A 13,230-nucleotide genomic window follows, 5' to 3' on the forward strand; every position below is an offset into this window, starting at 1 on the left:
AATTCTAGAGCAAATCTAAGAAAACTCTGGAAGAAAATATTAATGCCACTATCTCATTTTATACTCAAAACAGCAGCATCCAAAATGAAAAATTCTAACTTGCAAATATTTTATTGGGATTAAGTTGGCTTTGAATAGTCACTCACATATATTTTTAAAAACCCAACTTAAAAAGGGGCTGGTTTTAAGGCATCAAATTTAGTCATTAATGGTTACTTGTTTCACTCTTAATCCCTGTCTATTTAACAGCAGGGAACTAAACTTGTACTACAAACCCAGAATACAATAATTACACAGTTGACTCTTGAACAAGGCAGGGATTAGGGGTGCAGAGCTCCACCCCAGTAGAAAATCTGCAAATAACTTTTGATCCCCCCCTGCACCAAAACTTAACTGCTAATTAAGTGTACTATTGACTGGAAACTTTACTGATAATATAAACAGTCAATTAACATATTTTATATGTTATATGTAACAAACACACACACACACACACAGAGTATTCTTAAAGCTAGAGAAAAGAAACAAATTTTTTTAGAGAAAAGAAAATATTAAGAAAATCATAAGGATGAGAAAATGCATTTACAGTACTATATGCATATTTGCTGAAGAAAATCCGTGTATAGGCAGGTCAAGCCAGGCTGGAGGTGGCAGTGAGCCTGGTCCCATGAAGACATATTCCGCAGCCTTAGCAGAGGCAGCCGCCTGGCGGGTGGGCAGCCACAGTGGCCTGGGGGTACAGTAGAGCTGTCCCATCTGCCTATAAGTGCCCCACCAACCGACGGCCATTGGCAGCTGTGGCCAGTCATGAGTGGGAAGGGAGGGGGTGGCCCCAGGCTTTGCAGCAGCCGGCCAGCACAGCCTGAGCCTCGGGGGCCAGGGGTGATGGGTAGGTGGAGGAGCACCATCCCGCCCTCTGGGTACATTTCCTTGCTTCAACTCAGCATCCTGACCCCCAGCTCTGGGTGCAGACGCTGACCACCCTGCAGCTCTGCTCATTGCCTCAGTCCATTGGGTCCTATGAAGCAGGAGGGGAGGGGAGAGTAGGGGTGGGAGGCACCTGTAAATAAATCCCTGTATCTTCTCCTGTCACCTCTTGCATAAAAAAATCTTCCCACAAGTGGACCTGAGCAGTTCAAACTCATGTTGTTCAGGGTCAACTGTATTTTACAACTGAAAACATTAAACACATCTGCATTTTTATGCTCTCAATCAGCACTCAGAGTGATTCATGATTAGGCTCTATCCACAGGGAGCACAGGGACACAAAGGACAGTTCTTGCCTATCAGTGGTCTTCTGAAATAGCTGACAGCTTTGAGTCTAATTACTTACATAACTGAATGTGCTTTAGAGTAGTTAGTGTCAAAACTTCATTTCTTGAAAATCTTTTCTATTCTCTTAAGGCAAAGTTCTGTTTTAGATTTTGCCGTCATTGCTTCAGAAGAGTATGGGTGAAAGACAGTAACCCTAAGGATGGTCAGCCAGATTTCATAACCACAAGGATTGTGTAATGGTTCTTCTATAATCCCTTGGTAGGCAACAGATTTATTATTATAGTTTTAATTTTTTTAAGTATATTGTTTTCAAATAAGCAGAATTTTTTATCTTACTGACCACAGCTTAGAAGAAGCCTTTCAATTTTCTTCTTTGACATGTATGGACAAGCAGATGAATGAAATGTATTTCACAGAAACCACAAAACCCACATCAGGTGTGAAAGTGTTTTGTTTTGTTTTGTTTTTTACCTGACAAGTCAAAACTGTAAGACATGCTAAGTGGCCGCATTGCTGAAAAAAGAAAACAAACAATAAAAAGAAAATAATTCAGCTGTTAGGAATACACAGAGAGGACAAAAAAGGGGGGGGGGGGGAGGATTCAAGAAGACCTGTAATGGCATATTTCAGACTTGAAGGCAGAGAATAAAAATCTGAAGTACAGTAAAACCATGAGTCTTAGTTTCAATTACATATATCACTAAGACTTGAAATGGAGTAACAATAAAAGAAAAAAAATAACTTTTTAAAGAACACATTAAAAATGAAAACATGATAAAGATACAAACATTTTAAATAAACTTAGTATAGGATTTTGGCTTAAATATGATTTTAGGGTACAAAATTTTTAAAGAATAAATGCATTCTTACATAATTTATTTCAGGACGAAAATCTGGCCAAAATCTCTGCCAAAGGTGAAATATTTTATGAAATATCTCCTTTAGGAACTATCATCACACTGTATCACTATACTGCCCATTGCAGGCAGTATAACATAGCAGTTAAAGAGAGGCCTCAGGAGCCAGAATGTCTGAGTTTGAATCTCAGCTCTGCCACTTGCTAGCAGTGTGATTCTGGGAAAGTTACTTAACCTCTCTGTGTTTCAGTTACTTAATCTATAAAATGGGAAGAATGGTTATCTTATGAGATTGTTAGAAAGGTTAAATGACCCTACCAAAAAAAGGTGCTCGCACATAGTAAACAGTGCTTTGCATGTAGTAAAGGCTCAATAAATATAATTTTATTTTTTAAAAAGATTTTTTATTTTTAAGTAATCTCTACATCCAATGTGGGGCTTGAACTCATGACTCTGAGATCAAGAGCTGCCATTACACTGACCAAGCCAGCCAGGTGCCCCAATTTCTTAAGAATAAACTTATTTATTTCCTGTTGAAATAATTTGTCTTAAATTTTGTATTACATATGCTAAAGCCCACTGAATTGTATACATTATACAGGTGAATTTTATGGTAGATAAATTATGCCTCAGTCAACTTTTTTTTTTTAAGCTTACTACAAAGACTTGATTGATTTAGGTATTCATGACAGTGAGAATTAACTATTTTCACTGCAGCCCCAAATTCTTAGGAGTATCATAGATTCTATAACCTAGGGTCAGGTAGGACAGCAGCTCAGATCTATAGCGGGGATGGATCTATAGGCATAATGGGAAGAATGTCTCCCCGTTAGTGTTTTCCAAAGTGGAATGCCTGTAGAGTTCCAACATCTAAATTTAATAGAAAGTATCTCTCAATTTTTTTTTGGTAGATGTTTTTAAAGGAATAATTTATATTTACAATCCAAAATCTCAATACAGTATTTTTTACAAATGATGTGAAGGTAAAGCATTGAGTGACATCCCAAACGCAACTAGGTAAGATGTCAGAATCATATGTAGATGGTTTTAAAAAGCACTTATGTCAACAAAGGAGATGTGTATCTTCAATGGGGCAAATAATGCAACTCTTTGTTGACAATCATACTTATTGGTTGATGATGAGGAAATATTTTAAGTATTTCATCCTAATATATAAATTAGGATGTAATTTTTAAACAAGCATTTTACTGTATTTTAGTTATCTCAGAGAAAAGTAGTTAGGAATTTTATGTTGAGGAGAATAATCTTCTACTCACCATTAAAAAACCCTATATTTCTTGTAGAAACACTTTTCTAGATAGGTCTCTTCAGGCAAGGGAAACAAGCAAAATTAAACTCTTGGTACTACATCAAAATAAAAAGCTTTTGCACAGAGAAGGAAACCATCAACAAAACTAAAAGGCAGCCTACTGAATGGGAGAAGATATTTGCAAATGATATGACTGATAAGGGTTAATATCCAAAATATATAAAGAACTTATGTAATTCAACACCAAAAAAAAATGCAATTAAAAATGGGCAGAGGACATGAATATTTCTGCAAAGACATCCAGATGGCCAACAGATACATGAAAAAAAGTTCAACATCACTCATCATCAGGGAAATGCACATCAAAACCACGATGAGATATCATCTCACACCTGTCAGAATGGCTAAAAACAAAAACACAAGAAACAGCAAGTGTTGGCAAGGATGTGGAGAGAATGCAACCCTAGTGTAGTGTTGGTGGGAATGTCAACTACTGTGGAAAACAGTATGGATGTTCTTCAAAAAACCAGAAATAGAATCACCGTATGATCCAGTAATTCCACTACTGGGTATTTATCCAAAGAAAATGAAAACACCAATTTGAAAAGACACAGGCACCTCTACGTTTATTGCAGCATTATTTATAATAGCCAAGATATGGAAGCAGCTCAAGTGTACATCAACTGATGAATGGATAAAGAAGATGTGGTATATACAATGGAACATTGTTTAACCATAAAAAAGAATGAAATCTTGCCATTTCCAACAGCATGGATGAATCAAAAGGATATGATTCTAAGTGAAAGAAGTCAGAGAAACACAAATACCCTATGGTTTCACTCATACTCTGAATTTAAGAAACAAAACAAATGAACAAAGGAAAAAGACACAAACAAAAAAAAAGATGTTGGTGGTTACCAGAGGGCACGTAGTTGCGGGGATGGGTGAAATAAGTGAAGGGGACTAAGAGTACATTTATCCTGAAGAGCACTGAGAAATGTATAGAATTGTTGAATCATTACATTGTACACCTGAAACTAAAATAACACTGTATGTTAATTATACTTGAATAAAAAAAAAAAAAAAGCCCACCTATCTAAAAAAACCCTGCATTTCTGAATTAAAATACTATTGACTCTAGATTTCCCTAATTATGCATAGCAAATAAAATACAACATGGTCTCAGGCACTCATCACCCTTCTCTAATATCTTCTCATTCTACTCTTCTCTGGTATAGGAACCTATCTTTTGAAATAAGACTGACTATTGCATAAGAAAAGGATGCTATTATTTCTTGGAAGATGAAGTTTGGATCTATTCCAAGTTCTATGTATTACAAAGAGGAGAGAAATCAAGCATAATAACAATTAAGAAGTTTAGGGAAAAGATGTTTAAAAAATTTTTTAATGTTTGTTTATTTTTGGGAGAGAGAGAATTGTGCACAAGTGGGGGAGGGGTAGAGAGAGGAAGACTGAGGATCTGAAGCAGGCTCTGTGCTGACAGCAGAGATCCCGATGCGGGGCTCAAACCCACAAACCGTGAGATCATGACCTAAGCTGAAGTTAGATGCTCAACTGGCTGAGCCACCCAGGAGCCCCAGGGAAAAGATGCTTTTAAAGGAACAATTTATATTTAAAACCCAAAGTCTCAATACAGTATGAGATGTTAGAAAAAAGAAAATGATCAGACATGAACAAAGACTGATGCACAAGAACAGTATTTTCAGACCTGACGGGGGAAAAAATGGAGAGTCTGTCAAACAATAGGGAAATAGGTAAATAAAACACAATATAGCCATATATCAAGATATAAGGTCCTTAGGAGTTGTATTTAATGACATGGGAAGATGTTCATGTCACATACACCGTTAAATGAAGAGAGCAGAATACTTTCTTGTCTCCATTTCATAACGCACAAGTAGATTCACAGTGGATGCCTCTGGCTGTTGAAATTATGGGTAACGTTTCTTCTATAACATTTACACATTTCCCCAATTTCTATAGTAGGATTCTGCTCGCAATTACGTGGAGGGGAAAGGTTATAAAAATATTTAGGGAAACTGCTCTTCAAGTTCATTCTGCCATCCTTACCAAACCAAACTCCCCAATGCAAAATTGTATAGTAAGAACCAATGTAGATCTACAGAAAAAATGAGCCTAATTCCCTTGCTTTCAAATAAAATTCAAGATCAGTTTGAATGCAGAATCATAGAAATGAGACTCTCACAAAACGAATAATCACTTTCTATAACAGCTCAATTCTGGTTGTGAAATACCCAATGCATAAGGTTAAAATAAAAAATAATAAGATATTCTCACAATATAAAATTGGTATTTATTCTAAAGTAGGTTTTCTGTTATTGAGCATCTAATTTGTTTAAAATGAAATAGAAGAATATATATGTAGACAAAGGCTTATGATGACCCTTCCGGGCAATGAGAGTGTCCCCGTGACACTTACGAGGACTTCTAGTCTCTCCCTAGTCTCCCTAGTCTCTCTGGCCTCACTAATGCCTTGTGATTGGCTGCTGTTAATGGTCTTGCAACATGAATATGCACAACACTCCAGAGTCATTCTTCTGTAAGCATTTGTGGGCAAACACTATGCCTTTTTCATCTCTGTTCCCCAGGAGATGACATGGTTGTTTAATAGAAAATAAAGGTTCAAAAAAATATTAGAAAAGCGAAGTAACTATATGTCAAATATCATATGCATTGTTCATGCACATTATGCCTATCTTGCTCCTCTCTTTTCTATTGCACTTCCAATGAAGTTTACAACCCCTCAGCCTAATTACTCTGTACTCCTATAAATCACAAAGCTTACTTTTATCATGGTAATATATTTGTTTTGCCTCACAGTTTTGCTGAAATCTTTCTATTACCCCCACTATTCTTTTTCAAGGTATAGTAATTTTTAAAAACTCCAGTCTTAAGCTAACATCATATAATATCACTTCCTTATTCTTCCACAGTGGTTCTTACTCTTTTGAAGCAGTGGCCTCATTAGGAATCTTAGGAAAGCCATGGACCCTCTGTCCAGAAAAATGCACATACATACACTTTGTGAACTAAGCACACATTTTTTATATTTCAGGGGATTCACAGACTCTCCTCAGGCCCATCTGAGGACTCTCAGGACTCTTGGTACACATAGCTTATATGCTTTAGTTCATTATTATACAAATGCTCATATGAATTTGTCACTTACCATGCTTTAAACATTTTTTTTTTCAACGTTTATTTATTTTTGGGACAGAGAGAGACAGAGCATGAACGGGGGAGGAGCAGAGAGAGAGGGAGACACAGAATCGGAAACAGGCTCCAGGCTCTGAGCCATCAGCCCAGAGCCTGACGCGGGGCTCGAACTCCCGGACCGCGAGATCGTGACCTGGCTGAAGTCAGACGCTCAACCGACTGCGCCACCCAGGCGCCCCTAAACATTATTTTTAAGAGATAATACTTGCTGCCATAAAAATTAGCAATAAATTGATACAATCCATACTCACTCTGTAGCTTTGTAACTGGAAGGTACATTCAATTATTTCAACACCTATGGAAGCCCTTCTACAACAATGAACAAGAAAGAAATGGGTCCTGCTGGCATGGAGGTCACAAGGTAACAGAAGAGCCAAGAGTTTAAGTGACTGAAGAGTTCGAGGCTGGAAGCAGAGAGGATAGTCAAAGCTGATGTGATAAACTAGACAAGAATCTTCGAAGATGACGGGGTGAGTTAGGATAGTGTTGGGCTAAAAAAGGGGGAGATTAGAAAGATCCAGAATAAGAAACATCAACAGGACTTGGCTGTTAAGTAGGAGTCAGAGATGATGCTGAGGTTCTGCCTTGGGCACACTGAAATGGAGGAGGTTTGAGGAGAAAACATATGATTTCACTCATCCTGCTGCAGGCCCCAGCTAGCAGACAGCTGGATGAATGGATATGAACTCAGAGGGATCAGTGGGCAGATAGGAGCTGAAATAGCTGGAATAAAAACCATGGAAAAAAGGGTGTGGTTGCTCAGGGAGAAGTGAGCCCAGGACAGAAATCTGAAGGACCAAGCAGAGTCTGAAAGAGGCAGGAAAAAGCGATCAGAGGAGAAAACTAGGAGAGTGTGGTTCCTTTCCTGTTCAGAGGCCATTATAATCTATTTTCCTAAAGGAAATTTCTCTGAATTCTTTGGGCATCTTTAATCTTACAAATAGAAGGAAAGTTGTATGAACAAAAGTGTTTACAAACATTTTATAATATGGTCTTGCTATATATCAAAATTAATGTGTGTTTATAGTACACATTAAACAATATTAAATATAGTAAATATAAAGGAACGTTGGGAGTAAGTGATGTAAGATAACAATTGATGCTTGCATTACATAATACTATATCTTTAAACCAATAAGACAACAGTAATGTGCAATAAAACTATGTATCACTTATATTTCTAAAACATGACAACTTTGTATGTGTATTATAATTTATGAAGTATTTTGACCACAACCCTATTTAATTCTTACATAAAAGCCATAATGAAAATGTAGAGAAATTTTTATCTCCCTTCTGACAATGAAGAAATCAACACTCAGAGAGGTAAAGGGACTCTCCTAAAAACACAGTCTAGAGAATGGCAGAGCAACTCCCACTAAGCTATGATGCCCTCATGTATGTAGTTCAGTATCATATGGGGAGAGAATCTCTTCTTCCATGAATTTCAAGTATAAACTTCAAGTAAGTGTGAAGGTGTGTGAGTGTGTAGTGTGTGTGTGAGAGAGAGAGAGAGAGAGAGAGAGAAAAGGAAAGAGGAACAAACACTACTTTTACTTTGCACTATACCGCTATTTTTCACTGGGCTGGTTGTATAAAGACATTGCTTCAAGTGGATGAGGCTGGACCAGCAGTGTAGTAAGCAGCTGACTCACCTAATCTGCTCCGTCTAATTTCCTCTGGGGAGACAGGCCGCAGCTTTCTTTCTGCTTTGATTTCTTCTAATATTCTTTCATGGAGGCTCCGTGGCCGTGGTGGAGTGGGTTTCAGTTTTCTGGCTGAGACCTTGGAAGAAAAAAAGTAATGGCTACAGACTTGAATAGTTGTTCTTAAACAATTTTTAATGAAGTCCATTCCTACAGTATAGATAGTATTTCACTGATTGAAACATTGTCCGATAAGACTATTTTAAGCAATAGGGCGATTATTGGATTTCACAGTAATTTATCATATGTGCTCAATCAATTTTAAGGAGTCAGTTTTGCTAAGGTTATAATTATGTTCACAATATGCTACCATGATAGGCAATCAACTGAAATGTAAACTATACTTTATCTATTACTATTATTGTTTTTAAAAGTAACATTCTTAAATGTTCATTTATTTATTTTGGGGGGGGCATGCACGAGTGCAAGCTGGGGAGGGACAGAGAGGGAGGGAGGGAGAGAGAATCCCAAGCAGGCTCTGTGCTGACAGTGCAGAGCCCAACTCAGGGCTCGATCTCATGAACTGTAAGATTATGAACTGAGCCAAAATGAAGAGCTGGATGCTTAACCGACTGAGCCACCCACGTGCCCCTAAAAGTAACATTTTGAGTAAGTCATCACAACCTTCTTAGATTATTATTATCGTCTTTCTACTGTAAGGGCTGTAATAAGGGCTCACGGAAGCTGATTAATTTACTCAGGGACATGTAGCTACTAAACTGCACCATGACACAGGTTGTTTTGAGTTAAAATATCCTAAGACAACCTTGTACTGCATAATTGTTAAGTATTTTTCTGTGACAAGAATGTAACTTACAGTTAGGCTTCACCATTTTGAGAATAAAAGTTAGGTGTAAAAACTACTTTGACAGCTGAGTTCCAGAGATCACATCCTAGACAAGAGCATGTTGCTACCTTCTTCCAGCCAAGGGGAATGCCTCAGATTACATACCGGATTTAAAGGGGGTCTTGATCTGATGAAGTCCAGGATGATTTCATGAGCACTTTTTTTTAACCGAGGGGGAATATCACCATTCACCTGAAAGGAGACATAAAGTATAAGATTCATGTGACTATGGGATTATCATTATAAATTTCTGGGTACAGTGGTTATCTCAACATATGTCATAATATCACTGAAGCGTATTCTGGCTCTACCAAGGATGCATTTCAAATCAATAAAATACAGAGTAAATGGCTGAGTGATCTAGAGCAAAAATAATTATGTAGAATTGAAGAAAATAAAAGTTCATAAAATGAATCATTGGTTCTACCACTTTGGGAAAATGTATATTAGATTCATCCCTTCCAACAAAAAGTTTCTAAAGTTATAAATGTGAATGGAATAAATAATACTATGGTTATTAACTATTTTATAAACTATAAAGCCTTTTACGTCTTATTTTCATCCTTGTACAAACCCAGGTAACAGAAAAGAGACTGGTGACCTGATTCACATTCTGTAGATAAAACTCACATCAAGGAGGGCATCTGCTACATTCACACAATTAGTAAGTATAAGAGTTCTGGTAGAGCCCTCACCTGTTTCAGACTCCTGCTCTAATGTCCTTTTTCTTTTTTAAATGTTTATTTTTGAGAGAGAGAGAGAGCGAGCGAGTGCAAGCCAGGGAGGAACGGGGAGTGGGGGGGGGGGGGTCTGAAGAGGGCTCTGCCCTGACAGCAGAGAGCCTGATGTGGGACTTGAACTCATGGACTGTTAGATCTTGACCTGAGCAGAAGCTGGATGCTTAGCCAACTGAGCCACCCAGGTACCCCTAATGTTCACTTTTTATGTCAATGTGTTACAAAATAATTTTTTAAAGCAATTTAATAAACCCACAAAAAATGATCTAAACTCACATTATGACCACCCAAAAGGTACAGTTGTGACCATTTTGTCATATTTTTTCCCAGTCTTATATGAAAAAAATAGAATATGCTAGGCATTTTTCAGTCATGTTCCTCATGAAAGATGGATGAAAAAGATATGTTAACAAATTATAAATTTAAAAAATGAGAAACATCTTAAACTTCTCAATAATCCAAAAAATTAGCATACTTTTTACTAATGCACTGCTTGAAAAATCTCTATAATACTTTTCCCCTCTACTTTGGAGACCTACTGTTTGATTACACCATAATATTCTAACAACTTTATAATATCAATTTTGTTCGAGAGAAGGAAAAGGTAATTTTGTTATTCCTCTTGCATCAATGGTTCGTTTTTTCATTTTGATGCATCACAACTTGTTACTGGAAATGTCACTTAAATTTTAGAATTACTGTAAAATTTGGTCCAACCTTTTTCAAGTATTTTTTGTAAGACTACAACATTTTAGGCATGAACAGTTTTCTCGTGTACTCACCAACTTTATAAATACTATTTTAATTGCTCACAAGTCATTAATTAGTTGGTTTTTCTTCCCTGCAGCTGTATTTTATGAGTTGTGATTTTTTTTTTTTTTTTTTTGGTCAATGTTGTTATTTTGTGTCCACTGAAAAATAATGTTAAATATATTTTTTAAAAAAAGGACCTGAACTGCCACTCCCAAGCACGGTTGGATCCCCAAATGCAACCCTTCGACCTGAGTTCAGGGAGGATGACAAGCCTGTTGTGGCCCACATAGCATCCACTCTCTCCTTCCCTGGGCCATACCTCCTAGCCCTGAATGAGGCCAGGATGGCCCATGGAAAGATTTAGGAGTAAAAGCTGCTTGAACGAAGTCAAGCTTGAGACTGCTAGTACTTGGTTCAAGGAGGGCATGTCCCGTAGCAGCAGAGCTAGAGGCCTAATGTGGCACAACCCCCATCTATGGATTTCATGTTACATAAGACATTTTTTTAAATCCTTATTGTATAGAATAACCTAATGAGACTTTCCTATTAACTTTCAACTATACTCCTGAACAGGGTAATACATATCTTTCTAGCCATTTTTCATATGCTTTTACTTTAATGTATACTTTCCATCAAAACAGCAGGGCTTAGGGAATGGTTTAAATAAGGCCAGGGTTGTGAATTCCATTCCCTAAAAAAGTGCAGTTTCCTCACTAGTCAGAAACTGTATCCTGGATCCCAATTACAAAGTGTGTGTCAGTGCTCATGAGGTAGATGGCAGAACTTTATGGATGTGAGTGAGTGAAAATCCTTACCAGGAGGAGAAAAAGCAACTTTGTGCTAATACCATTCTGCAGCTGGCTCAGTGAAATTATACCCCTACACATACAGAACACATACTGAAACAAGTTGTCTGAGCTGCAATGATAAATGATTCCTGGATGAACACAAATAGTACAGCCACAAGTAAATAAGACACTTCTACAACTTGATCTCATTTTTGAGCCATGATGCCTTAAACAAAGAACTTCTAAATAAAAGGTGTTCTTTCTATATCTTCATTAAATTTTTTAAAATTATTTTTATTTATTTTTAAGAGAGAGAGAGACAGAGTGCAAGTGGGGGAGGGGCAGAGAGAGAGGGAGAGACAGAATCTGAAGCAAGGCTTCAGGCTCTCAGCTGTCAGCACAGAGCCCAACGTGGGGCTTGAACCCAGGAGTGTGAGATCATGACCTGAGTCCAAGTTAGATGCTTAACCAACTGAGCCACCCAGGCATCCCTCTACATCTTCATTTTAAAAAGGTGAGTTATTTGAAGCTATTTGTTAGAATTAAAGCATTTTACTCAAACATTCTGAAAAAAGCCAACTGAGATGTTTTACACTTCTATAACTTAATATTCTGGATAATATCCAATATGGCTAAGCCACCAATTCCCAACATCACTACAAATGTACTAAAAACAGTGGATTACTGTGGTATGGTTGTATAGTTTAAACCTGAGGATTAAATATTTTTAAAATTAATTTTATTAAAAAAAATGCTTAATGTTACTTTTTGAGAGCGAGCGAACAAGTGAGAGTGGGGGAGGGGCAAAGAGAGAGGGAAACACAGAATCTGAGGCAGGCTCCAGGCTCTGAGCTGTCAGCACAGAGCCCGACTTGGGGCTCAAACTCACAAACTGTGAGAGCATGACCTGAGCTAAAATCAAGAGTCGGATACTTACCTGACTGAGCCCCCTAGGCGCCCCTATACCTGAGGATTAAATTAAAAACATCTCAGGGGCGCCTGGGTGGCGCAGTCGGTTAAGCGTCCGACTTCAGCCAGGTCACGATCTCGCGGTCCGTGAGTTCGAGCCCCGCGTCAGGCTCTGGGCTGATGGCTCAGAGCCTGGAGCGTGTTTCCGATTCTGTGTCTCCCTCTCTCTCTGCCCCTCCCCCGTTCATGCTCTGTCTCTCTCTGTCCCAAAAATAAATAAACGTTGAAAAAAAAAATTAAAAAAATAAATAAATAAATTAAAAACATCTCAGCACAGTGCCTCATGTAAGATGGACCATGCTTGAAAACTGTTTGCTCTTTACAAAAAAAATTTTTTTTTTTATTTTTTAGAGTGAGAGGCAGAGCACAAGCGGGGGAGGGGCAGAAAGTGAAGGAGACACAGAATATGAAGCAGGCTTCGGGGTCTGAGTTGTCAGCACAGAGCCTGATATGGCTAGAACCCACAACCGTGAGATCATGACCTGAGCCGAAGTCAGATGCTTAACTGACTAAGCCACCCAGGTGCCTGTACAAAAATATTTCTTAATGGGGCGCCTCGGTGGCTCAGTCAGTTGAGCGTCCGACTTTGGCTCAGGTCATGATCTCGCGGTCTGTGAGTTCGAGCCCCGCGTCGGGCTCTGTGCTGACCGCTCAGAGGCTGGAGCCTGCTTCGGATTCTGTGTCTCCCTCTCTCTCTGACCCTCCTCCGCTCATGCTCTGTCTCTCTCTCTCTCTCCAAAATAAATAAAACATTAAAAAAAGTTAAAAAA

The 13,230-nt window shown here is 38.1% G+C and overlaps 1 protein-coding gene across 6 annotated transcripts in view; it reads right to left on the reverse strand.

The window, feature by feature from the left end:
- The window catches only part of SPIRE1 (spire type actin nucleation factor 1), a 203,493-nt gene that overhangs the window by 40,334 nt on the left and 149,929 nt on the right, over positions 1-13,230 (reverse strand). For 4 of the 6 annotated variants that reach the window (XM_040479443.1, XM_040479445.1, XM_040479447.1 and 1 more), the window contains exons 7-9: positions 9,319-9,405; positions 8,316-8,445; positions 1,747-1,788 (exon numbers count right to left, since the gene is read on the reverse strand). In XM_040479443.1, coding sequence (XP_040335377.1) covers positions 1,747-1,788; positions 8,316-8,445; positions 9,319-9,405 — 259 coding nt within the window. The remainder of the gene's footprint in view (positions 1-1,746; positions 1,789-8,315; positions 8,446-9,318; positions 9,406-13,230) is intronic. The other 2 variants (XM_040479444.1, XM_040479446.1) reach the window with 1 other exon arrangement.

Source organism: Herpailurus yagouaroundi, unplaced genomic scaffold (genome assembly GCF_014898765.1).
Source record: "Herpailurus yagouaroundi ecotype Mexico unplaced genomic scaffold, PumYag 142, whole genome shotgun sequence".
In the NCBI taxonomy this organism is placed as follows: Eukaryota; Metazoa; Chordata; class Mammalia; order Carnivora; family Felidae; genus Herpailurus; species Herpailurus yagouaroundi.